Source organism: Ovis canadensis, chromosome 1 (genome assembly GCF_042477335.2).
Source record: "Ovis canadensis isolate MfBH-ARS-UI-01 breed Bighorn chromosome 1, ARS-UI_OviCan_v2, whole genome shotgun sequence".
In the NCBI taxonomy this organism is placed as follows: domain Eukaryota; kingdom Metazoa; phylum Chordata; class Mammalia; order Artiodactyla; family Bovidae; genus Ovis; species Ovis canadensis.
The window spans coordinates 962263-987480 of record NC_091245.1 but is presented as its reverse complement, the minus strand read 5'-3'; the positions used below and the strand labels follow the sequence as shown (position 1 = coordinate 987480).

General features: G+C 59.0%; 1 protein-coding gene across 4 annotated transcripts in view; it reads right to left on the bottom strand.

Annotated features, from left to right (window-relative positions):
- THAP4 (THAP domain containing 4) overlaps positions 1 to 25218 on the bottom strand; it is a 35088-nt gene that overhangs the window by 9220 nt on the left and 650 nt on the right. Inside the window, exons 1-5 of one of the 4 annotated variants that reach the window (XM_069583020.1) lie at positions 23569 to 25201; positions 22185 to 23368; positions 4747 to 4906; positions 3449 to 3558; positions 2721 to 2824 (exon numbers count right to left, since the gene is read on the bottom strand). In XM_069583020.1, the coding sequence (XP_069439121.1) occupies positions 2721 to 2824; positions 3449 to 3558; positions 4747 to 4906; positions 22185 to 23340 (1530 nt within the window). In that variant the 5' untranslated portion in view covers positions 23341 to 23368; positions 23569 to 25201. Of the gene's footprint in view, positions 1 to 2720; positions 2825 to 3448; positions 3559 to 4746; positions 4907 to 10943; positions 11046 to 22184; positions 23369 to 23559; positions 25202 to 25218 lie in introns of those variants that run through there. The other 3 variants (XM_069583028.1, XM_069583010.1, XM_069583037.1) reach the window with 3 other exon arrangements.

Here is a 25218-nt window from a genome sequence, read left to right as displayed (position 1 = left end):
GCAAGGATGCTTCCAGATGTAGAAATCAGGCAATAGGACGTGTCACAGAACTACAGCGAAGGAGAAGAACCACAGGGTCATCTTAACTGACGCAAAACAGCGTCTGACAAAGCTGAGTGTCCTCATGATAAAAGGCTGCACGAGAAAGGCCCCCAGGGGACACTGTGCTCCCTGCAGAGGCTGACGGCTTCTCCTGGAGACCAGGACCAAGGCAAGGACGCCCACTGCCGCCTTCTCCACGCTGCTGCACAGCACTGGAGTCCAGCCGGCGCGACGCGCAAGGCACGACAGGGGCCACACGGGAAAGGAGGGAGCAGGACCATTTCTGCAGATGGGCCATGCATGGCATCTTAAGGCTTCCACACACAAAACTATTAGCTCGTAAGTGAATTCAGCAAGTAACAGGATACAGTTAACACACAGAAGCCAGCTGCATTTCTGTAGGTTAGCAGTGAATAGCCCAAAAAGGACATTAGGAAAGCAATTCTATTTCCAGTAGCATGAAAGAAAATTCAGGGACTAACCAAGGAGGTGAGAGACACGTGTAAGGAAACTGCATTAACGTTCCAGAAAGAAATTAGAGAAGACACAAATAACTGGAAACACAGTCTGTGTTCATGAACTGGAAAACTTGGCATCATTAATAATAAATACTACCCAAAGAGACCTACAGAGTTGACAAATTCAAATCAAAACGCAAACGATTAGTTTGTAGAAATAGAAAGATCTATCCTAAAATTAGACTATACAAGGGGAAAAGCACAGTCTTTTCAACAGATGGTGCTGGAAAACTGGGTGTCCCCATGCGAAAGCATGAAACCATACCCTTACCTGACAGTAAGACAGCACCCTCAAGATAAGCCACAGCCTTGAGAAGCTAAGACTGTAAAACTCTTAGACGAAACCACAGGGCAGGTTTAATGGCCTTGGATTTGGCACTAATTTCCTGGGCACCAATTTATAGCCAATGAAGAAAAACCGAACCGGCATTCATGAAAATCAATCAGTATCATTGGGCAGATGAAGACCAAAACCCCAAGAGGCCACCTGGCACCCACCAGGAAGGCCCCTACCAACCCAGGAAACAGTGAGCGCTGACGAGGACGCAGAGAGGCCGGAGCCCCGCGCAGTGCCGATGGGGACCTAAGATGGTGCAGGTGAAGCGGGAGAGGGCAGAGTGGGTCCTCAGAACATCACTGACCGAGTCGGCCTCATGCCCGCAGATCCCCACTCCCAGGCACACCCCCAGAGAACTGGTGAGCAGGGTCTTGCAGAGGTGACTGCACACCCTCAGGGCAGCGTCCAGGAAGAGAGCCACACACACGGCGAGGGGTCCTTGGTAAATCTACACACTTCAATGAGATAAGGCTAATCTTTTAAAAATGGTGCTGGAACAACTGGGAAAAGAAATGAAAGCATCTTGACCCCTACCTCTTACAACAGAAAAACATAAATTCTCAAATCAAAACCTTAACGTAAAAGGGAACACTGCAAACATTCTTAAAGGAAACACTGGTGCAAGTCTGTGCCTGTGTTAGGCAAAAACGTTAAGATGCCACAAGAGACAGTACCTGTGAGAGGAATGCCTGGGCACAAAACTTCATCAAAACTAACACGTCTGCTAAAGAAATGAAATGACAAGCCCTAAGTCGAGAACACAGTCTTGACACATCTACCTGATGGAGGACCTGTGTCCAGAGTATACAGCAAACTCTTATACCTCAAAGGCAAGGCAAACAATCCACCGGAGAAAAAGGAAAAGGATCTGAACGTTCACGTCAGGAAACAAAAAATCCAAGTGGCAAATGAGCCCGCAGGCTGAATGAGCCACACTCAGCCACCACGAAATGTAATTAACACCACAAGGGACCGGAAGGCCACTCGGCAGCCAGAAGCACAGCCTCCGCTTGCGGCCTGGCCCGAGCGCCCGTGGTGGCGAGCTACAGGGCACTCAGCATTCACCGCGGCACCGCGGAGGCCTCCGTGATGGGTGCTGAAGGGTCTACTGGAACACACGCAGCCAGGTCCGAACGCCCTGCTGACATCCCGTGCCGGCGCGCTCAGCCACCTGGGGCGTCTTTGGCGCCTACCATGTAACCACAGATCTGAGAGAAACGAGCAGGCCACACGCGGAAAGGGAAGCTGTGAAAGCACCAGGAACGGAAGGGGAATCTCGATCACTTTGCAGCAGCAAACACCTTCCTGAGCAAGAACCCAGACTCGGACAGCCTTACGGAGAGACCCTGAGGGGCCCCTACAGAGAGGCAGGCGTGCTCCCACGCGCAGGACACAGCAAACAGCGGGCTGGCGCGAGACCCACACAGCGAATGGCAGCACGGCGTCCACCGGGCGTGAGAGCCCACCGTGAACCAACAGGAGGCGGACAGCGCAGAGGCAGCAGCCCCGAGCACCCGGACGAGCACATGAGCGCAACACGCCCCTCGCTCATAAGCGACAGCTCGAAGCAGAAGCCAGACTCTGCCTTTTATTTCCCTGACTAAGAAGCCCAGAAGCCCGGAGGACACACTGTGCGGGCTGAGGGGCAGGAAGCCAGGTCCCCGGCAGTGCTGGGGGGCAGGTGACACCTGACCGCACACAGCAGGGGCCGGGCGATCACACCGCTGTGTGCGTGCGCGCGAGCAGAGCGCTGCCTGGAGGCGGCCCAGCCCCGGAGGAGGGGGAGGCCAGGTCCAGCTGGAGCCACGGGCCCAGTGGCTCACCTGCTCCACGTGGGGCTCCTTGGCAAAGGAGATCCTGGCGATGGAGTGGGACGCGATGCACAGCTCCTGCCCGTTCACCTCGCCTTCCTCCACCTCCACGATGCCTGCAAGGGAACATGTCAGCCCCGTGGCCTGCGCCAGCCGCCCACCTCTGCAGCCCAGAGCTCAATCCATCTTAACACCGCAGCTGCTGAAGCAGCCATGGCCCCTCGCCTGCGAGGACCCCCAGGCATCAGGAGGGAAGACACCGCTCCTCCCATTGCTGAGGCCGGTGACGTCTGGGGTGACCCTGCACTCCTGTTCCCAAGAGACCTGACAGGAGGGTGTGCGGCCAGAGGAGGGGACGCCCCCGCCACCTTCCAGGCCGCCAACCCCCAGGGCAGCGCGGCTGGCCCTGCTGGCCTACCAGCTTCAGGAAGCGAGTGCTCACTTGAGCCAGTGAGCGAGATAAGGGTGACGCAGGCAGGGTCTGAACTCATGGACCTGATGAACTCTCCCGGGGCAAAGCAGACTTCCAGACAGGACTTTCACTCCTGGTCGAGGTCCCCCCGGAGGCCCACCGGCACAGGAGACGTGGGGCTCGCACAGACATGAGCGGGAGCGCTGAGCCAGGAACCAGCTGGCTCCTGCAGAGGGCCTCCCGCAACGCTCCCGCCGCCTCCCCACCCCAAAGGCGCCCACAGGGCCCGGGCAGGGCGTGAGCGGGGGCAGCCTGGGGAGGCGCCTACCTGTGTTCTGGGCGCTGACGAAGGCCACCTTGTTGGTGTCCGGCTGCAGGCGGATGAAGCCGCACTCCCGGTGCATGGGCTTGCGTGTGTCCGGGTGGAAGGCGCTGAACCTGGACCGGGAAGCGACAGTGGAGCCCCAGCACCCGGTGCCCAGCAGAGCACGTGCAGGCGCGGCAGGCCACCCTCTCCTCACCCAGCGGACGTGAGGTGCCACACGGAACAGACGCGTGAAGGACACAGTGGAGACACGGGGAGCATGGGGACGGCCCCCGCTCACTCGGGTCTCCTCTCCCGCTGCAAGGCCTGCCTGGACCCCGCTCTCCCGCAGGGCGTGCCCGCCCAGGGCCCGCCAGCACCTCCCACACTCCTCAGTCTGAGCCCCGACCAACACCGTCAAGTCCATCCTCCCCACGCGGTCTTCCCGCCGCTAAGCCAGGATCCTGCTCAGGGGTGCACAGGCTCATGTGTGAGAACAGGGTGCAGTCCGCATCTCGTCACCCCATCTCCGCTGCAGGCCCACAGCTGAGGGGCAGCGCCAAGCCTCGGCCTGAGCGCTGGCTCACGACTCACAGCCCGCGGGCTCAGCAGCACCGGGTGGGAAGCCCCTGCTGACAGTATGCGACAGGCCGGGGCCCGGCTCGCACCCCTGCTGTGAGCATGACCCCTCACGAGAAAGACACCCACTGCCTGCCTGCACACACAGTGTCACACTGACCAAAGCAAGACACCACCTTTTATTTATCTGATTAAAAACACCAGAAGCCCTATTCTCCTCCCTTTCTGGTAACGGCAGCCACTGAGCGGCCAGTGCCAAGAGGAGGCTAATGGGTGCTGGTCGCGAGTCCCGCTAAAAGGCTGTGGCTCAAGGCTCTGCTTCACGCGACCCAGCATTTCCGCCTCTTGGTTCATACGCAGGCTGTTCTTTCTTCTCACCCTTGCAGTCGAGAATAAAATGAAAAGGTACGAGATAGTACCTCCTCAGCTACCCCCGGCCGGTGCTACCCACCCAGGCGCCCTGCTCTAAGCTGCCCCCCGCCCCGAGAGTGGCAGGAGGCCCGGTCAGACTCTGAGACCCGTGATCCCCCAGCCTCTCTGAGACCCTGGCTGGCTCAGGGTAGGACCACAGGAAAGCGAGGCCTGGGGTGGCTGATCTCCACAGGGCGCCATGCGTGCTTCCCGTCTGCATTAACAAGCTGAGACTGCGCTCAGTGTTTCCAGCCTGTCCCTGGGGGCGGGCACGCATCCTCCAGGGCGGGGCGGGCACGCATCCTGTGGGGCGGGGCGGGGCGGGCACTCACGAGAAGTTGAGCATGGGCTGGCCCACGTGCGAGATGTGAGCCTCCTCCAGGTACCGGAAGGGCTGCAGCGTTGGGAAGGTCCCGGCTCCCGGCGGCTCTGATAGCCAGGTGCCCAGCATCCAGGACAGCGGCTCTACCATGGGGCTCATCCTGGGGGGCTCTGTGGACAGAGAGGGGCGTCAGCGACTGCTGCTGGCCGTCCTGGGCAGCTTGGTGTGGACCGCACACCATGTACCTGCAGGCCCTGGTCATCACAGCTTGACCCGCAGGGCCTGACCTCACCAGCAGCCAACATGAGCCTCAACGTCCTCTCTTGGTGGGGAGAACAAGACCGCGCCGGCAGCAGACCCCGTCCTGCTGGACGAACTCCAGAGCCTGCAGCTCCCGGGACGTGGAGGATGGCAGGGCGGCGGGGGAGGCCAGGGGCCCAGGGCCTCAGAGGGGGCTGGAAAGGCAGCATCGCCAGCCCCCGGGCTGGGCAGGGTGCCCCCTCATGGCAGCCTGGCGCTGCGGGTGAAGGCAGGGTGAGACTGTGGGCAGTGCGACAGGGGCCCTGGGCCAGGAGGGCACACCGTGCCCACCAGGCGGGGCCCACGGCGGCAGCACCGGGCAGAGACTGCTACCCGTGGGCACCAAAGGGCCCTGCCACTAAGGGGGAGGGCAACAGCCGGCCTCGAGGGCCGGCGGCAGGTGGGCAACGGGACCACAGACGAGTGTGGGCGCGCAGACCACTCTGCTCGGTGCCCAGGCCCCACACCCCCGCAGTCAGGGTGGAGGTGCTGCTGAGCGGCTTTCCAGAAACCAGCTCGCGGGGTCCTCTGGCCCGTGGGACTCCCTGAGGCCGTGGGAAGGTGGGGCTGGGCCCGCACGGGCCACCGGGCATGGGGACAGGAGGTCCCAGTCTGCCGGCTTCCCACACCCGGTTGCACCTCAGACTGAGTGTCTTCAGGCAGACACAGTGCACACGACACAGAGGAGAGGAGAGGGGAGGAGAGGCGGGTGCCACCGAGCCCGCCAGGGGCCACACTTCTTCTCTGCTTAGCACGGGGCCTGTGGGATCTTAGCTCCCCATCAGGGGTCGAACCTGGGCCCCCGCGGCGGGAGCATGGAGTCCTACCCCGCACCCCAGGGAGACCTCGGACCACACTACTGAATGGCAGCTTCTGACAAGCCCCAGACGCCAGCACAAAGGAACCCGCCTCTCAGGCGTACACACCTCGGGGATGCGTGTGCTCCAGAAGCACCTCTCAGGCGTACACACACCTCGGGGACACGTGTGCTCTGGAAGCATCTTGGCTCCTGAGATCACACGGCCTGCGACTGCTGCTGGAATGAGGTCTGGGAGAATGACTGTGGGAAGCTCAGAGGGCTCTGGCGGTGGAGAAGCAACGCCCTTGACTGAGAGCGCTGGGGACGGCGCGCAGGGGGCTGGGCTCGAGGACCGGCGGGCGGAGGGCAGGGTGGCCCCTCCGACTTGAGATCCCCAGGCAACAATGGGGCGGCCTGGCGGGGGGGTGAGGCACATTCCTTCCTCCTCCAGCCTGGCTGTCTCCCCCAGGACTCCCTTTCCAAATCGCCCGTGGAAAGTCAGAGCTGAGGATGGTGACGCTGGAGCTGACTGACAACGCTCTCACGTTTAGACAGCAAGAAAAACCGAAATCAGGACTGCAGTCACAACCTCTGGTGGAAGTAAAGACCAGGAGCTTCGGACTTGGCGGTCTCAGGGCCAGCAGACCCCGCTGCTCTGATCTCTGGCAACACATGGCTCTGTTCGCTCCTCTGGGTGACGCAGCTGACGCTCATCCACGGAGAGGAACTCAGCAGCGAGCTGACGGGAGATGCGCACACGTGCCGGGAGCACACGCGGGAGTGAGCTCACAGGGTGGCGTCTCAGGGACAGAAGGTGCAGCACGAATCCCTGGCTGGCGGGCCGGGGGGGCGGGGAAAGGCCGGCCGAGCCCCCGGAAGGGCCCTGGCCCCCGGCTGCAGGAAGCAGCTGGAGGAGGATGCGGCCCTGCGGCAGCAACGGCCGCGGCAGCAAGGGGGGCAGCGGCAAGGGCAGGAAACCAAGGCCGGCAGCCCTCCGGCCCTGGAAGCTGCCCCAGAGAGACGGAAACGCGGCCCCGAGGCCTGAACACACAGCTCACCCAGAACGCCCCGAATGCCCTCCCATGTCGGGAGGCCAACAGAACACGCAGACACGGCGTGAGTTGGTTTCAGAGGAGGGAAGTGCCAGCAAGAAGCTCCACGAGGAAGGCCTGGAAAACATGCCTGGGAGAGGGGGGCCAGACCTACGCAGCGCGCAGCCCAGCTGCAGGGGGTGGCTCCCCGGAGGCGGGGAGGGCAGGCGGGTCCCCACAGCCTTCCTCCCGACACCCAACACCGAGCCTGTGAAACGCGGCTGCTCCCGAGACGCATTTCCAGCACAAGACCCCCCTGTGGGATTTCAAAACCTCACCCTAAAATACAGAACTTCACCCACCCCAGCAATCTTGAAGTACTGGTGGCCACATGTTCAAACGTTTCATACAATATTGAGTTTAATGGTTTATCAACGCTAACTTCACTCATCTCCCTTTACCTTTTTGACGCATTTAGTAGAAAATTTAAATTAGGTGGGAACGCACACCATGTTCCCATTGATAGCACTGGAGAGGAGCGCTCAACACTCAGGGGATGCTGTGCCGTGAAATCTGCTAAGAGGTCACCACGAGCCTTCACTGAAAGACGTGAGAGCAGCTGCGGCAAACAGGCGCGGGCGCTGGGCTCGGCTTGCACAGGAGGAGCATGTGCCGGGGAGCGGGCCGGGCCCACCGACTCCCGAGCCACTGCCTCCAGGCTGCCGGCCCGAGAGCAGATCCCGCAGGGGAGACTCGCTTTAAAAGCAGCAGAGCAGGCGCACCATAGATGGTGAGAGAGCCAGCACCCCCACGCACCCGGGGCCACGCGTTAGAAGAAACAGCTGCTTAGACGGAATCTCAAAGCAAGACCCTCAACGTCTGCTGTCAACAAGAGATGCAGCTGAAGTAATCTGGAAAGGTGTCAGAAGGTGGGGCCAAGGCAGACAGCCGGGATCAGGCATCAGGACCTGACATCAGGCAGAAGGCAGGCCAGGCCCAGCGCACACAAGCGGATGCGGAGCGGCCCCGCAGCACGCGGGGCACGGTCGCCGTGGAGGCGTCTGTGGACACTCAGGCCCCAGATGCAGCAGCAGCGTTTATACAGCAGAAGCTACTGAAGATGTGCAGAGGGCGACAGAGAGAAACTGCAGGAAACCCCTGCACGCCTCTCCACGTGCGAGCACGCAGGATCCGAATAACGAAACAGAAATAACTCCGCGTAGAGCATAACGGATGAGGCGGCCCTGAGGACACACGCTTCGCAGCTTGAAGTGAGAACACTCCATGAAGTTCCTCTGAAAGACCCATGAAGACTGACTTTTAACTGGTCAGAGAGCACTTGTAACTTCCAAAAACTGAAGCGTTCTCTTCCCCGTCCAATCACAATGCAACGAGACTAGAAATTAAAACGGTCCAGACGTTCTTTGAAACAAGTCAAGAAAGAGATGCCAGACACAGAAACGTATGGGTGCCACACCTCTACTGGTTGGAACCATCCGGAACAGGCACGTGGATCCGGCAGGGGAGCTGCAGGCACAAGAGGACGGGCTGCCGGCTCGCCCGCACACAGCTCTGTCTCGTCCCTGTGACCGCTGCGGTAAAGCTGTTCACAGCGAGATGGCCACGAAGCAGACGAGCCTCAGAAGAGAGCAGGCGCCGCCCCCTGGCCCTCTGCCCGCGTCACAGCAGCACAGGGCCGCCCCGGGTCTGGTGTTTTAAGGACACAGAAACGCTGGCGTGGGGGTTACACCCCCCGACTCCTAAAGACGTGCCCACACTAACACCAGAGGGGCAGGCTGCGGCGCCTCACACGCCCTCACCCCAGTGGTGCCGGCATGAGCCGCACGGCCGTGGCTCGTGAGGGGGTGGGGGCCTTCTCTGCCTCTCACCCCCTCCCTCTTCCAGCCAGAGCCTGAGGCTGCTGGCACCAGAGACCCCCTGCAGCCCGAACCAACGGCTCCCAGAGCGCCGAGGGAAGCTGCAGCCGCCTCGGCTGGGTTTCCAAGCGGAGCGCGAGGAGACGGGGTTGTTGGAGACGCACCGGGAGCTGCTGTGGACAGAGAGGTGCTGCCCGCCCAGAGCAGGACAGGCCGGCAGCCCCTCGTCCCCGTGAGCCCGCCTGCCTGGCAAGCGCAGCAGGAACAAGCCACGAACCTGCTGGGGTGCGTGCAAGAACATGGCTGAGGCAGGTCCGCAGAAGCGCAGGGCTGCGGAGCCCCTGAGCTCTGCCTGCTCAGATTCTCCGCTGCCCCGGGGGCCCAGGGACTCACTGGAACCCCAGCGCCTGGACGGCGGAGGGCATGGAGCAAAGGCGGATCAAAGACGCCCCGAGGGGGCTCGACTGTAGGCTCCTTTGCTTGGAGGCAAGAGAGGTTTTCATAAGCGACTCCAGCAGAGTGCAGGGGCTGTCCTGGGACAGAGGTAAGCTGGGAGGAGCCGGGTGGACCGGCGCCCGCGTGTCCCCTGAAGACAGGTCTCCTGCAGACTGGGCAGGGAGGGGAGGGTCGGCAGCTTCAGGATGGCTCGGCACATCCTGTGTATTGGGCACTTATCTCTGCTATTATTAAGTCAGCTCCACCTCAGTCCCCAGGCATTAGATCCGAGAGGCTGGGGACTCTTGCTCTAAAGGGATAGGATTCCAGCTGCTCCTGAATGGGGAGGTCAGACATGGGGGCAGCTGCTCCCCAAGGGGAGGGCCTAGCTGGTCCCAGGAGAGCTGGGCTGGGGGTCCTGGGGCCGGCCCCGACTGGGCTGTTCACACCACAGGGTCACGGGACAAGGAGATGGGTGTCTGGAGGTCCACGAACACTGGTCCTGCCCCCCATCTTGTTCCCTGACCTCGGCCCTGGGCTGGGTCTACACAAAGGCCACCCACCCTGCGCAAGGCTTGGTGGGGCCCAGGCAGGGAAGGAGCTGGGCATGCAAGCCACAGCCGGGGCGAGAGGAGGGACTGACCAGCTCAGGGGGTGGGGGCCAGGGAGGTGGAGGCAGGAGCCCGAAGAGCCCCAAAACCAGAGCATGAGGAGCGAGGCTGCAGACTACACAGGCTGGAGGTGGGGCGAGCCCGGTGCGGCTGGCGTGCTGGGGGCCGCGCGGCCACAGGAACCACGGTGGACGCTGCCCCCAGGACAGGCCAGAAGCCCTAGAGGCCCGGCCCCTGGACGGGGGGTGGGGGCGCTTCGGGAAGAGTGGGCTGGGCGACTGCTGAGGGTTGGGAGCCCAGCCTCCAAGAGACTCAGCCTCGTGCCCTGTGCGCGGGCCGGCAGGCAGGAGCGCACACGAGGGCGCAGGACCCCAGCCCAGGCAGCGGCCGCGGGGCGGAGTGCCGCCCGGAGCGCGGGGGCAAAGGAGGCCTTCTGGGCGGAGCGCGAGGAGACGTGGCTAAGCCGGTGCTTCTCTCAGTGCCGGAAGGAGTCGTGTGCGTGGGAGTGGAAGGGCAGAAGCGCGCTGCTGGCCGTCAGGAGAGCCTTGGTGCCCTCCGAGCGCACGCTTACAACCACAGGCTCCCACGTCCGGCTCTGCTCTGCGAGACACTTCGGACCCAGTCCTCTCCGCTTGCCATCACGGGCTCTTAACTGCAATGAATTTAACGCGGGCCAGAACAACAGAGCCTGGGCAGGTCCTGCTGGCTTCCCGCCCGCTCTGCCCCCTGGAATCGCGGTCGACTCTGGGCCACGGGCCCGCCCCGTGTTTTCCCTCAAGTGCTGCAGGACAGAAAGACCAACACGAGGCTCCTGAAAGCCGAATGCCGTGGCACACGAGCCCACACACGTGCCAGCGCCGCCCAGCGCCGCCCGTAAGACCTGCGCGTTCCACCCTGACCGCACTTCACCAGAGAGGCGAAAACAGCACAGACTGAAAGTCAGACAAAGGGCAGGCGCGACAGACAGGCGTCTGGCCGGCCGGCTTGCCGTTCCAACCTCTTCAGGCACATCAGACAGGCCTCGACGTGCTGTGTCCCTAGTCTCACTTTTCTTTCATTAAGATCTCAACCAACACGCAGAATCAGACATTTAAATTTTCTCCAAGGAATTTAAGCGTTCATCTTAGGGCCTGGGACAGTGAGCGCAGGCTTACCCATCCCTAAGCTTCCTATACTCCAGGCGCCGCCAAGGTCCTTCAAGGTTGTTTTCTGCCAACACACGGGAAACGCTGCACCTGGCCGCCAACAGCTCGCAGGAAGCAACTGCCAAGCCTGCAGGAGGCATGCTGGGAACTGTAGTTCCACAACACAGGGGCCTCTTCAGGACAAAGTGGAACAAAGGGGGACCCGAGACAGCCAAACCATCGAGCTGAGAGGAGCTGCGGAGCCGAGGCGAATTCATGAGAGTCAGCCAGGCCAGAGGGCCAGCCGCCAGGGCAGACTGAGGAGTGGACCTGGCCCTCTGACCGGCACTGCTGGCCAGCGGGGACAGGCCCGTGCAGCACGGTGGCTCGTGCAGCCAGTGTGCAGGAAAGCTGCTTCTGGAACACACATTCTGGAAACTCCTGGCACACCTGTCAGCAGAGGCCCACGGCCCCCAGGGCAGGAAACAAGCAGATCTGTCCACCGGGACCCAGGGCCAGACGCCGTTGAGGCACTGCGCACCCCACTATCGCCTTGCAAGACTCCAGTGTTCTCCGCCAGGGCACAGGCAGGGTGGAGAGCCTTGGCGGCCCGGCAGCGCTGGCTGTGCCAGGCGAAGGGCCCATGCAGCACGGGAGGTCCGGCTGGCTCCCCCGGACAGGCACCCAGGGGAAGCTGCTGCCTTGGAATGAGGGCGAGGCCCTCGCTTCATCATCCAGGAGATGGAAAGGCCCCCATGCACACCCAGGAACACAGGATATGTCAGGAAATACAGTATATCTTCCATAAAATACAAAAGACATACTAGAAAGGGTCCAAATTATTATTACTTGCAGATAAACGTTATCGTTGGTTATCTAGTTAATCCAAGTCTCGACTGAGAAACTATTAGAACTCTTGGGGACAGCAGGCTGCACGGGACTCCAGGCCAGGGGCCCCACAGTGTCCTGGGGTTCACTTCCAGGAACCCGCCTGGTTCTCACCAGAGACAGCAAGAAAAGAAAGGAAAGAAATCACCAGAGTCCCTGGCCGCAAGCCCTGTTTCTCCAAAACAAGGGCCTGGGCTGTGGTGTGAAGACCTCCCAGATCATCTCACGGGGTGGGGAGGCCCTTCCCCACACTGGCCCCTGGTCTCACCCAAGGAGCGGAGAGGAAGGGAAGAAACACTTGTGAAGGTCACGACCCGGGAACACCAGCCACTAAAACGCTGAACTTAATCAGAAGATTAGAAATGCTTCCCCTCCCCCAGACCACTCCTCAGGGCTCTAGCATAACAACAGGATTACAGGGGAAAGTGCCGCAAGGCACAGACTCTATGAAAAGTCTTTCGAGAAACCCAGAGTCAAGGAGGAGGAAGCAAGCAAGGACGAGAAGAACGTGAAGCGCTGACAAGCGCGGCTGCAGGAGGCGACCGGGGACCAGCCCCCGTCAGGGCGCCCCACGCGCCGCACCACGCACCCGCCTGCCCCAAGTTCCCTGATGACACCGCGTCCGTCTTTCTACAAAAATACAAGGCAGGCTAAAAGGCAAGAAAGAAGAGTCTGAAGATGCAGAGCAGAAATTCTGGAATTCTCAGAGTTGGATCTGAAGTAACTGTGATTAATATGCTAAGGATTCTAATGGGAAAAGCAGATAAAGTCTAAGAACAGACACGTGATGTAAGAAGAGAGAGGGAATGTGGACAAAGCATGAAAAACGCCGACGGCAGGGCTGAGGAAAGAGGGGCGGGAAATACCTGTCCGTAAGAGCTTCCCCTACTGAAATGCAGAAAGAAGGAAAGAGAACAGAGTATCAGGGAAACCTGTGACAATAAAAAGCGGTCCATGCAGACGAGAAGGGAGAGAGAATAGAGAGAGATATGTGAAGGAAAAAGAGCTGAGAATTTCTCAACGTCAACAGTAGACATCAAACTGCAGATCCAGGAAACTCGGAGAACACCAAGCACCGCCAATACCACAACATCTGCATCTCGGCGCGTCACGCCTGAACTGCAGCGGGCCTGAGACAGGAGGACCGTGAGGGAGGCCAGAGGGGGAACCTCATCTGCAGAGCAAGAGCGCTGAGAACCACAATGAACTGCTCCTCGGAAGACATGCGAGCTGGACAAGGGCAGAGGCCTGCATCCAGTGACCCGACCCTCCCAAGGAAAGAGGAGATGAAGACTTTTCAAACAGAAACTGAGAGGATTTGCGGCCAGCAGACATGCCCTGCGTGAAATGCCAGAAGTGCCGCAGAGGGAAGGAGGATGATACCGGCCAGAAAACCCGAGTCTCGATAAAGAGGAGGGCACCGGAGAGGGAACAAACGCAGGGAGCGATGAGATGCTTCTTTTTCTTAACTGGCACAGTGGACAGAGGCTTGTTCAAATCTTTGGCAGTACCAGGGCGAGGACAGCAGTAAGTGGGAGAAATGACCGCAGGTCCTCAGGGACGAGAGGAGGAGCTGGGACCCTCTGTCAAGGCGCCTGCATGGCCATGAAGCAGCGCAGCTGTTTGAAGTGGACACAGGTTGGCGGTAAATGGACAGTGTGAACTTGTGGACGACTACTAAAAACCAGCATAACTGACACGCTAAGAAGGGAGAGAAATCAAGCGAAACGCTCGAATGAAACCAAAGGCTGAAAGGAGGAGCAAAACGAAAGAAGCCAACGGCAAGCAGATACAAACGGGGCAGACGGGAGTCCAGGGGAGGCAGTGCCCAGAGGGCGCTGGAGTGGCCCGAGGCGCCCCGCCCAGAGGTGGCGGTCACTGCAGCAGACTGCAGACGACGGCTCGCTGCACGCTGCCGTGAGGCCCGCCTCACACACAGAGACAGACGCACCAGCCAGCAAGACTCGCAGACCGCTGGAGTAGCTGGAAAGCAGACATCAGGGCGAGAAAAATCGGCGAGGACACAGAACAGCGTCATCACATAACAAGCTAGGGGGTAGTTCTCCAAGAAGGTGTAATAATTCTCAATGCTTACACACCTAACAACACAGCATCAAAGCAAGAGACAAGGAGAAACAGGACCGCAAGGAGAAATGCTCAAATTCAGTCACAGTGGGAGACCCCAACACGCTGCAAGGAACAGGCAGGTTCGCAGGCGGCCGCCAGTAAGGCGCACGCGAGCGCCCCAGTCACGGACCACTACGCCGGCCGATTTTAGGCGTCAGCTTGGCTGGGCTACGGCGCTGCTGAGCCAGCTGGCGGGACACTGTTTCATGGGGTGTCTGTGAGGGGCTTCCAGGAGCAAGTCAGCATCTGAACGGGGCGCTGTAAGCCTGTGGCCCTCGCACGCCGGGGGCACTAAGGGCCTCACAGGGCAGAGAGGTGGAGGGGGGCAGACTCGCTTTGCTTGCACGGGGGCCTCCAGGTGGACCAGGACTTCCCCACCCCCTCCCAGGCCTTGGAGCACGGGCTGAATCACCCCACCAGCCTTCCGGGTTCTCCAGCTTGCCATCCATAACTGTGGGAGACAATTCCTGCAAAAAACTTCCGTATACTCACAGACAGCCTACTGGTTCCATTTCTCCAAAGAACCCTGACTAACCGCTACTGCAGGCAACATCAGTAGAACACACACCGTGCTCAGGCGCAGGCTCACAAGAGCCACTCAGCGCAACAGGCCTCCTGCTGGGGTCGCAGAACACAGCCAGCACGCGCACGGAGCCCAGCTCCCACAAGGCCGCCCTCAGACCACAGCGGGGCTAAACCCGGAGCCAGGGACAGCGAGAGGGCGGAGAGACCACCAGCAGCTGAGGGCTAGACAAGACGCTTCTAAGCGTTGAGCGGGCCAAGGAGGGCGTCTCAGGAGAAACAGAAGAAAAAGTGAATGGAAATGAAGCTGCAAAACCACAACTTACCAGAATCTGCGGCACGCAGCGGCAGCAACGGGGGGAGAGAGACGCATGGAGCTGAACCGTGTATTGGAAAGGGAGCGGCACTGGGAGCCGAGAGCACAGAAGGGAAGGCAGCGAAGCTGAGCGCATGAGAGCGAGCGCAAGAAACGGAAAACACAGAGCAGGAACCACGGGAACTGAAAACGGGGAAACAAAGGCAGCCAGTCACACCTGCACGCGTAGCTCAGAAACAGAGAGATGACTGCAATCGATCACCCAAGTCTTCACCTTAGGAAAGCAGAAAAGGAAAGGCGGTTAGGCTGAAAGCAGGCAGAAGAAAAGGGAAATAAAAGAGAGCAGGAACCACTGGAACTGAAAACAGGAAAATAAAATCAACAAAAGGCCGGCTTTTCCAATAAGGTCCATAAAGCTGTACCACTCTAGCTGAGTTAACTGAGGAAAGAAAACGCAAACTGCCACACCATAAATAGAAGAGGAACCTCCACTGAAATCCCACAGACGTTCAACTGTTTAAAGGAGACTGTGAACAACTTTATGCCTACAAACTTGATACTTTAGGTAAAATGGATCAATTTCTTGAAAGACAGTGCTACCAAAATTTATACAAGGAGAAATAATCTGAACAGGCCTATATCTATTATATCAGAGAAACTGAATCACTGACCCACAGGAAGCATCAGTCCTAGATGGCCTTCTAGAGTATCAGTGAATTCTATCAAACGTCTCAGGAAAATGTTACCTATTCTTTACAATCTCCTCTGGAAGGGAGAAGCAGAGGGAACCCCTTCTAAACGAGTCTATGAAGCCAGAACCACTCTACTGTCAGAATGAGACAAAGCTATGAAAAGAAAGTAGAACTGCGGATTTCTTTCATCAACACAGATGCAAAACTCAACATGAGCAAACACCATCTAACAACATAAAAAATACATATATACTATGATCACTTGGGTTTATTCCAGTATGCAAGCCTAGTTCACCAATCTAAAATCAATTAATATAACCCAAATGTCCACTGTATGATGACTGGATAAACAAAATGTGGTCCATCCATACAGTGGAATATTACTCAGCCTCCAAAGGAAGAAAATTCTATAATATGCGACAACATGGACGTACTTTGTGGACACGAGGCCAATCACAGATGGACAAATACTGTGTGATCTCATGTACACGAGTCGAAATTGCAGAGACAGAAAGCAGAATGGTGGCTGCTGGCGTCTGGGCGAGGCGAGGACACTGACGCATAGGGACGGTCTCAGATGCAAACTGAGCTGCAGTATGGCCAGCGTGACAGCTGTGCAGCAGCGTGCAAGGGTTTAACGCCACTGCACCGAAGGCGCAGACTGTTCCGGTAAACATTTGTTGTTTATATTTTAACTCAATATAAAAAAAGGCACAACAATGATAAAAAAAGAAATGAGCTATCTGGCCATAAAAAGACACAGAGGAGCTCTGCATGTATGCTGCTGAGTGCAGGAAGCAGCCTGAAGAGGCTGCGTGCCCGAGCTCACAGCATCTGCCCTCCCAGTCCCGGGACCCTCCTGAAGAGGCAAAGGTGCAGACAGTCCCAAGACCAGTGGCTGCAGGGTTGGGAGGGGCAGCGTCAGCAGGCAGGCAGAGCTTCAGGACAGGGACATGACTCTGCACTGCTGCTCCGAGGACACGTGGCCTATGTGCCCGTCAGACTGCAAGCAGGAGGCATCCCGCGGGCCGACCTGCCCGGCATCCCTGGGGTGTGCCTGGACCCCGGCCAAGCGGCCTGCAGGGCTCGCCTCCCACCAGGCCCTAACCAGGGCGGGGCTGGGGGCTCCTGCATTTGCATTCATTTAAGATTCCTTTCTGTCTTTTCCCCACTGTGTTTTTTTTGGTGGTGCAGATTCACCTTCAATGGTCCAAAATTCCTATCCGTCCAATATTTTGGTTTCTTCTACAGAGTTGGTCTTAAGATCCTCTTGAGATTTGTATCTTTGAAAGATATTCTTTTTTGTTAACAAGTTTGTCAGTGGGTTAAAAAAAAAAAACCTCAAATATAAGACAGTGACCCTAAATGTGACCTCTGAGACTTGGTTACCAGCAACGTATCAGCGCACGGGCTCATGACTAGTAAGAGTGAGCCTCCAGCACAAGTGCAAGTGTGAGGTGCTAGCAGTGGGGAAACAGCGGGGAAGGGGAATCCTGTGTTGTCTGTTAATTTTTCTGTAAATGTAAAACTTTCCTTAAAAGAAAAAACCCAAACTATTAGAAAATAGGTCTTCCCTGGTGTCTCAGCTGGTAAAGAATCTGCCTGCAGTGCGGGAGATCTGGGTTCAATCCCTGGGTTGGGACGATCCCCTGGAGAAGGGAAAGGCTGCCCACTTCAGTATTCTGGCCTGGAGAATTCCAAGGACTGTACAGTCCATGGGATCGCAAAGAGACACAACCGAGCGACTTTCATTCATTAGAACATAATCAACGGAAGGCAGGGAGGAGGTAGAAACACAGATGAAATAAGATTATCAGAATACTGCTAAATGTGGAAGCTGGGGTGGGAAGCTGGTTCAGCGGGGTTACTATACTTTTCTGTTTCATCTGTCCATGTCCAAGATTTCCACAATAAAAGCTTCTAAAACTCCAAGTTAATTCAAGAATTGAACGTATAAGGAGTAAAACAATAGGAAACAAACTCAGATAGATTTGAGGCAAGTACTAAATTACCGACCTGGGGCACAGCTGAATCACACTTGGCAGTGGACATCCTCGTCTGTGGGGCACTCACAGGGCAGCGAGCACGGTGGGAACAGCGTGGCCAGGGCCGGGCAGCGATGGGATGAGGCGCAAAAACGCTCACCCTTGCTGGGCCACACAAATGCCTGCAGCGTGCCTGGTGCAGCCGCACACCCGGAGCGAGCCTGGGCTCGGCGAGAGCGCCCGTTCTGCGGAAACGCCACTCAACAGCAGCTTCTGGGGGGCAAGCTTCCCAGACCCAGAAGCTGCAGCCCCAGCGGCCCGGCTGCTGTTGTGGCTGTTCTGCCCCAAAGCGGGGGCCTGGCTGAAGATGAAGGGCTGGATAAACACGTGCGCAGTCCCTTCAGCACAGAGCCCTGCGAGGCGACCGGAGAGCCCCGCGCTGACGGGCGGCCGAGGGCGGCCGAGACAGCAGCCGGTCTGCGGGGCAGTGGGCGGGGCTCGCAGGTGGGGACTCGGGGCACCCGCTCCCCTCCCCGGGGCCCTCTCTCCGTGCTCCCCTCCCCAGTGCCCGCCTCTCCGGGGCCCTCTCCCCGGTGCTCCCCTCCCCGGGGCCCTCTCTCCGTGCTCCCCTCCCTGGTGCCCCCCTCCCCGGGGCCCTCTCCCCGGTGCTCCCCTCCCCGGGGCCCTCTCCCCGGTGCTCCCCTCCCCGGGGCCCTCTCCCCGTGCTCCCCTCCCTGGGGCCCTCCCCTCCCCATGCTCCCCTCCCCGGGCCCCTCCCCTCCCCTCCCCGGTGCCCCCCTCCCCGGGGCCCTCTCTCTGGTGCTCCCCTCCCCTGGGCCCTCCCCTCCCCGTGCTCCCCTCCCCGGGGCTCTCTCCCCCATACTCCCCTCCCCGGGCCCCTCCCCCCTTGCTCTCTCCCCCCGGTTATCCCCTCCCCGGGACCCTATTCCCGTGCTCCCCTCCCCGGGGCCCTCTCCCCAGGGCCCTCTCCCCAGTGCCCCCCCCCACCGGGCCCCTCTCTCCGTGCTCTCTCTCCCGTGCTCCCCTCCCCGGTGGGCCCCCCCCCCCACCGGGACCCTCTCCCCGGTGCTGCCCTCCCCGGGCCCCTCTCCCCGGTGCTCCCCTCCCTGGTGCTCCCCCCCCCCCGGACCCTCTCCCCAATGCTCCCCTCCCTGGTGCTCCCCCCCTGGGACCCTCTCCCCAGTGCTCCTCTCCCTGGTGCTTCCCTCCCCAGGCCCCTCCCTCTGGTGCTCCGCTCCCCCTGATGCTCCCCTCCCCAGGCCCCTCTCCCTGGTGCTCTCCCACCCCCAGGGGCCCCCTCCCTCAGTCCCTCCTGCAGCCCCTCCCTCAGGCCCAGGCTATTCTTCTCAGTCCTCAAGGCTCTTCCTCAAAACTTCCCCGTTTTGAGGGAAGGGAGCCACGCTCTCTCCCAGCTGCTGCCCACTTTCCCCAGGCCCCTCACGGCCACCCCTCTTAGAGCTTGGTCCCTGGCCACCCTCAGCGGCCCCTCCCTTCACTAGGTCCCCACCCAGCTCTGTCCACATCAGTCCGAGGAGACTGGCCACCAGTGACCCCATGTGGCCGAGGCAGCCATCTCTCCTCCACTCTGGTTGGAGCTGCTGCAGCCCAGCTGAGCATCCCCTTTCTGCAACACCTTCTACCTGACGCTGCAGACACACGGGTGCCATTTTAAGCGGCTGGGCGCTGGCTCTCTGGCTCCAGACCTGAGGGCCGTCTCAAACTCGACTCCTCTCAGAATGTCACTGTCACGGGAGCTCCCCTCAGATCATTAACTGTTTCCCCAAAAAAGGGCAAAATCGCTAGTGATGCACAGCGGTGGGTAAAGCATCCAGCTACGGGGGTGATGGGGACCTGCGGACACAGCGTGCAGATCAGACAAGACGACACCCGGGCGGGAGGGCAGCTGGGGGCCGATTCACTCAAGCATTTACAGAAAGACAGGACGAGCGCTGGCAGTCACCCACCAGCGTGGAAAGCCTAACAGATTAAAGGGTGAAGAAGCAGGCCCAAGTTTCAATTTACCAATCATCCCAGTTGTAAGTGTATTAAGTTACTATATAAAATGGCTCTCGGGTTGAGTTAAAATATAGGTACAAAATAAAGGCACAGACTGGTTCCAAATAGGAAAAGGAGTACGTCAAGGCTGTATATTGTCACCCTGCTTATTTAACTTCTATGCAGAGTACATCATGAGAAACGCTGGGCTGGAGGAAGCACAAGCTGGAATCAAGATTGCCAGGAGAAATATCAATAACCTCAGATATGCAGATGACACCACCCTTACGGCAGAAAGTGAAGAGGAACTAAAAAGCCTCTTGATGAAAGTGAAAGAGGAGAGTGAAAAAGTTGGCTTAAAGCTCAACATTCAGAAAATGAAGATCATGGCATCCGGTCCCGTCACTTCATGGCAAATAGATGGGGAAACAGTGTCAGACTTTATTTTTGGGGGTTCCAAAATCATTGCAGATGGTGACTGCAGCCATGAAATTAAAAGACGCTTATTCCTTGGAAGAAAAGTTATGACCAACCTAGATAGCATATTCAAAAGCAGAGACATTACTTTGCCGACTAAGGTCCGTCTAGTCAAGGCTATGGTTTTTCCTGTGGTCATGTATGGATGTGAGAGTTGGACTGTGAAGAAGGCTGAGCGCTGAAGAATTGAAGCGTTTGAACTGTGGTGTTGGAGAGGACTCTTGAGGGTCCCTTGGACTGCAAGGAGATCCAACCAGTCCATTCTGAAGGAGGTCAGCCCTGGGTGTTCTTTGGAAGGAATGATGCTAAAGCTGAAGCTCCAGTACTTTGGCCACCTCGTGCGAAGAGTTGACTCATTGGAAAAGACTCTGATGCTGGGAGGGATTGGGGGCAGGAGAAGGGGACGACAGAGGATGAGATGGCTGGATGGCATCATGGACCCGATGGACGTGAGTCTGAGTGAACTCCGGGAGTTGGTGATGGACAGGGAGGCCTGGTGTGCTGCGATTCATGGGGTCGCAAAGAGTCGGACGCGACTGAGCGACTGAACTGAACTGAACTGAAAGGTATAGAAAAGGTTTGAAAATAAGGAGATAAATAAAACTTTAAATGGGACAAAACTGGCTTTTCTGTCTGATCACGTGCAGGCACACTCACACGCCTAATAAATGCAGGTGAAATTGCAAAGACTTTCTCGGAGCAGCAAGTGAGAGGCCTACCTCCCTTCTCAGAAACCCAGAGCAGTGGATACAATAAGTTAGGAAACAGATCAGCTGACCAATGAAATAAGCTAGATTCAGTGCTGACAAGAACAATGTAACCAGCCTGGGAAGAGCACAAGCTCTCCTCCCTGCCGGGGAGGCTCAGGGAGGTGGCCACGCGCAGACAGTACTGGGCCTCCCTGAAACCTCAGAAGATTCTCTAAGGTTGCCAAAGCACTGGGCCTGAACAATGAAACACAAATTAGCTCCCTTCCCCCAGGCTATGCAAGCCAGAAACCATGGCACCCTCCTAAATAACGCAGGTTAAAGAGGGAATCAGGCTAAAATTACAAATGCTGTAGAAACCAACTGCCCAGAAAGCAGCGGGAGGTGGGTGTGTGGCGCACAGCCAAAGCGGCAGAAGGGGCCAGCCTCACCTGCAGGATCGGGAAACACGCACTGTCTCAACCCAGTCAGCACTGCCCTCCTGAGCAAAAAAGCCACGGACATAAGAGGGCAGAAAGAAATGAGGGTGAATGAAGGAGCAAGAGCAGCAGAGACCTCATCAGCGCAGGCGGCGTGGAAAGAGCTGCTACAGTGATACACTGAGGGCCGTTTGACCAAGAGGAACAGAAAAAGTGCCAGAAAGCAGTTACTAGGTACGAGAAACTACAAAACCGCTGTAAAACACTAGGAGAGAATGTAGTGTGTGACTCTGACCAGTACATCAGGATGGGTTTGGGTTTTGCTCATTTTTGGTTGTTGATCTGGGTGGGCGGTGGTGGTGGGGGGGCGGGGTTTAGTCCAGGAAACCGTGAAGACCCTGTGTCACACGCCAGCCTTTCCTCACCTGCAATTAATTACAACCAGGAAGACAAAGGCGGATTCAGACTAAATGCACAACGTGGGAGGAAAATGGTTTCCACCTTCATCTACTTAACGGGCAAGAGAGACTATCCTCAGAACAAATTTTCCAAGAAACAAACAGTAAACTAGGAGGGGAAGCAGAAACAAAAGTGATAACATATAAAATATATATCCAACCTAATTGTATAGATACAAAAATACATAAATAAAAGCATAAAAACTAGTCTGGCCATCTGGGAAGCCCAAATGGGAAAGTGGAGTCTTTACCGTTTCTTGGGTTACAAATTTCTGAGTTTCCGTAGTGTTCTTACTAGAACGTACTCTACTTCAATAGGTGTTTGCAATTTCAAGGTTAGTATTAACATTCAAAACTACCTAATGTCAGGGATAGCCATCACAATGCAACTGTGAAGAACCTCCCTCTGATTTAGACTCTCTTCTCATCTCTAGCAGGTTGAGTTGTCTTAACTTACACTCAGACCTAATTCCCCAGGACTCTGCCTGCAGTGTGCACCGGAAGGGCCTCCCTGGCCAGGGCCCTCCCGGCCGCCCTGGGTCTCCCACACCTCCTTCCGCGCTGCCTAAAAACCTCAGCTACAGCCGCCGCTCCGGCTCCCATCCCTCCAGCGGGGCCTGGAGACAGCGCATGGGGGCCCCTGGGCCGGGGCTCGGGTACTGACCGCGGCCAGGGGGCAGCAGGCTGCTCAGGTGAGGCAGGCTCAGCCTCCGCAGCTGGTCCAGCTTCTGGCGCAGCTCGCGCACCTGGCTGTCCGAGCGGCTGACCCTCTGGCGCAGGGTCCGCAGCTCGCCGTTCTTCTTCTCCACCTGCTCCCGCAGGCAGCACACTTGGCTCTTGCTCTGGCGGGAGGAGAAGCAGTAGGAGTGCAGTGAGTCGATGAGCTTGCAGGCGCCCGACGCCGACAGGATGACCTCGTTGATGGACATGGGGCTGGCGTCGCTGTGCTCGCTCTGGACGGCCTCAGCCGCCGGCTTCGGGGTCACGTCGGTGGGAGGCGCCGAGGCGCCCTGGGCTGGCTTCTGCGGTGTGGCCGTGAGCGACGAGCTCGCGGGGGGGCAGGCGCGCGGAGGGCTCTGTGCCGGCCCCTTCCCGGGCCCGGGGCTACTCCCGCTGTGGCTGGGCTCGGCGTCTCTCCTCAGCCGCTTCCGCTCCACAGGCTCCCGGGGGACGGCCGGCTTCTCTCGGGCATGCTTGGAGGAGAAGCTATAGGAGTGAAGCGAGCCGATGAACTTGCAGGCCCCGGAGCCCGGGGGCGTGAAGTCGTCCGCGGAAACGCCGCTCCTGTCCACCTGGCCGCCGTCGGCGGGGTTGGCGCCCTCGTCGCCAGCATCCACGGCCCCTGTGCCGGCTTCTCCCTGGCTGCTGGAGGTGGCGGTGGAGGCCGGACCGTCCTCCCCGCGTCCTTCCGGAGGCTGCCGCGACCACTCCTGACCAGCGGTCTCCCGGGCGACCCTGGCCGCGGTTCGGCCCTGCGGTACGGCCCGCTTCAGCCTGCGGGGCTCTGGCTTGGCCATTGGGCTTGCGCTTGAGGACGACGGTGCCCCTGCAGCTGCCTTCCCTACCGCGGTGTCACTCGCCTGTGCCCTCAGACCCGCCGAGGCCCTCCCGGTGTCCCTTCTCCGGGGGCGGCCATGGCCTCCAGCCCCCCTTTTCTTCTCCGCCAGGTGGAAGATGGACGGCACGGCCGTGGGCTTGAGCAGGCGGTGCTGGTCCTCCAGTCTCTTGGAGAAGCTGTCTTTGGTGAAGTGCTCACTGCAGAGGAAAGAGTACTTGGTGGGGGTCCAGTTATCCCTCTGAACAGCCTTCAGCCACTGCATCAGCCGCTTTGAGTCCTTTAGGGGGAATCTGCAGGACAAATAGAAAATTACGAAAAAATAATTAAAAAGCCTCCCCTAATACTATCAACTGTAACAGGAGAATAACAGTCTTTACAAATACCCAAACCTGTACTGACTTTCCCATTTACAAACTTAGCAAAGATCTAAGGAACACCTTGTACTTGCAACTTATTAGTGGAACAGAAAGATGAGACTCACACTGCCTACCCTTAAGAAGCTAGAGTCCATGGGCAAATCAGAGGTGAAGGCGAATACCTCCTCCTAGGCTGCGGTAAATAACCTGCAAGGGCAGAGTGCTGGGAGAGACAGAGCCGAAGGCATCGAGACAGCAGGAAGGCTCCCGGAAGTAGTTCCTGGAAGCTCGAAGCAGGCCAGCCCTCACGGTGAACTGGGATGCAGGACTCTAGGCGCCGAGAGGAGGAAGGATGGCTGCCCACAGGCACCCCGCCCCCCCACTTAAAAGCCAGGTCCGGAGTCAGCCAACAGAGATGGGGGCAAGAGGCCAGGAGGGCACTCCACCCCAAGGTGCCCCAGCTGCCGCTCACGGGGCCAAGGGTGTGAGACAGCTCTAAGAGGGGGCGCCTGCGCTCCCGACAGACGTCCACCACCAGGAGTAAGACCACTCCCTTTAAAGAGCAACCAGCCCCCGGAAGATACTGAATAAAATACTTAACTTCTCTTTCTTCATTCAAGCAAGGTCTCTGTTTAGAAAACTCTAGTGGAGCTGCGCGCGCACGTGTCGGGGTGGTGCGCCCACGCTGGACGGCTGCTCGCCACATCTGAGGCCGCCTAACCCACCGGAGTGCTGCGGGACCGGCCCGGCGGCGAGTGGGGGTGGGCTGCTGGAAGACCACCTCCTCAGCAAGTCCCAACCACTCCGACCTTCTAAATTTCCTCGTTGCTTTGGGAGCCCATTACCCTAAGACTCTCGCCCCACCCCCAGTTCCCAGGTGAGAAAACTACTGGCTCCGGAGGGAACGTGAGAAACCAGGGAGCTGGCATCTGCAATAACCTATTATATCTTAGCAGACTGTGACGATTTGAGACTTAGCGCTAACCAACTTCAACTTCCAGTGAGATTCTAAAGAGCCTTCGTGCAGGTATTGGAAACTTAAACATCCCCCTGAAACAGCAAAGAGAAAAGTCTGCGGCGGGAGGCTGTTCGGACAGAGGTTCTTCTGCTCACGTTCTGATACTGCAGGCGGGGAGGTCGCAGAAAACCATTCGCTTTTGAAGAGGGCTGAGTCCCAGCGCCTTCCTGGTGCGGGCCAAGCCAGAGAGAAGGCCGACCCCCACCCCGTCCCGGGCCACCCTCCGCGGCGCCACGACTCGCAGCGGCGCCCCGGCGGGGGCGGGCCGGGCCGGCAGCACGCGGCCGGGCGCCCCCCGGGACCCGGGGCCGTCCGGGGGGCCCCCAGGACACAGCGCCCCGGGGCGCGTCAGTCCCCGGGGCGCGGGGTGCGTTCGCTCGGCCTCGTCCCGATCCAGAGGTCCAGGCGGGCTCCCCGCGACCGAAACGGCAGCAAAGTGACCGCGGGCGCGAGAGCACGGCCGCGCCGAGGAAGCGCGTCCCCCGCGCGCCCCGTCTCCGGAGCCTGGCGGCGGCAGCCCGAGCCCCGGCGGCTCAGGGCACCCGGCGGCCTACGACCGCCCGAGGGTCGCGGGCTCCGGGGGCCGCGGTGGCCCGAGGAGCCCGGCCCAGAGACGCCGGCGGGCCAAGGTCACACAGCGCCGCGCTGACTCACTCGCGGGGCCGGCGCCCCGAGCGCCCCAGCGTCCGGCCGGGCCGCGCCGCACCGCTCGCCCCGCAGGGCCAGGCCGGGCCGGGTCGGGTCGGGCCGGGCCGGGCCGGGCGGG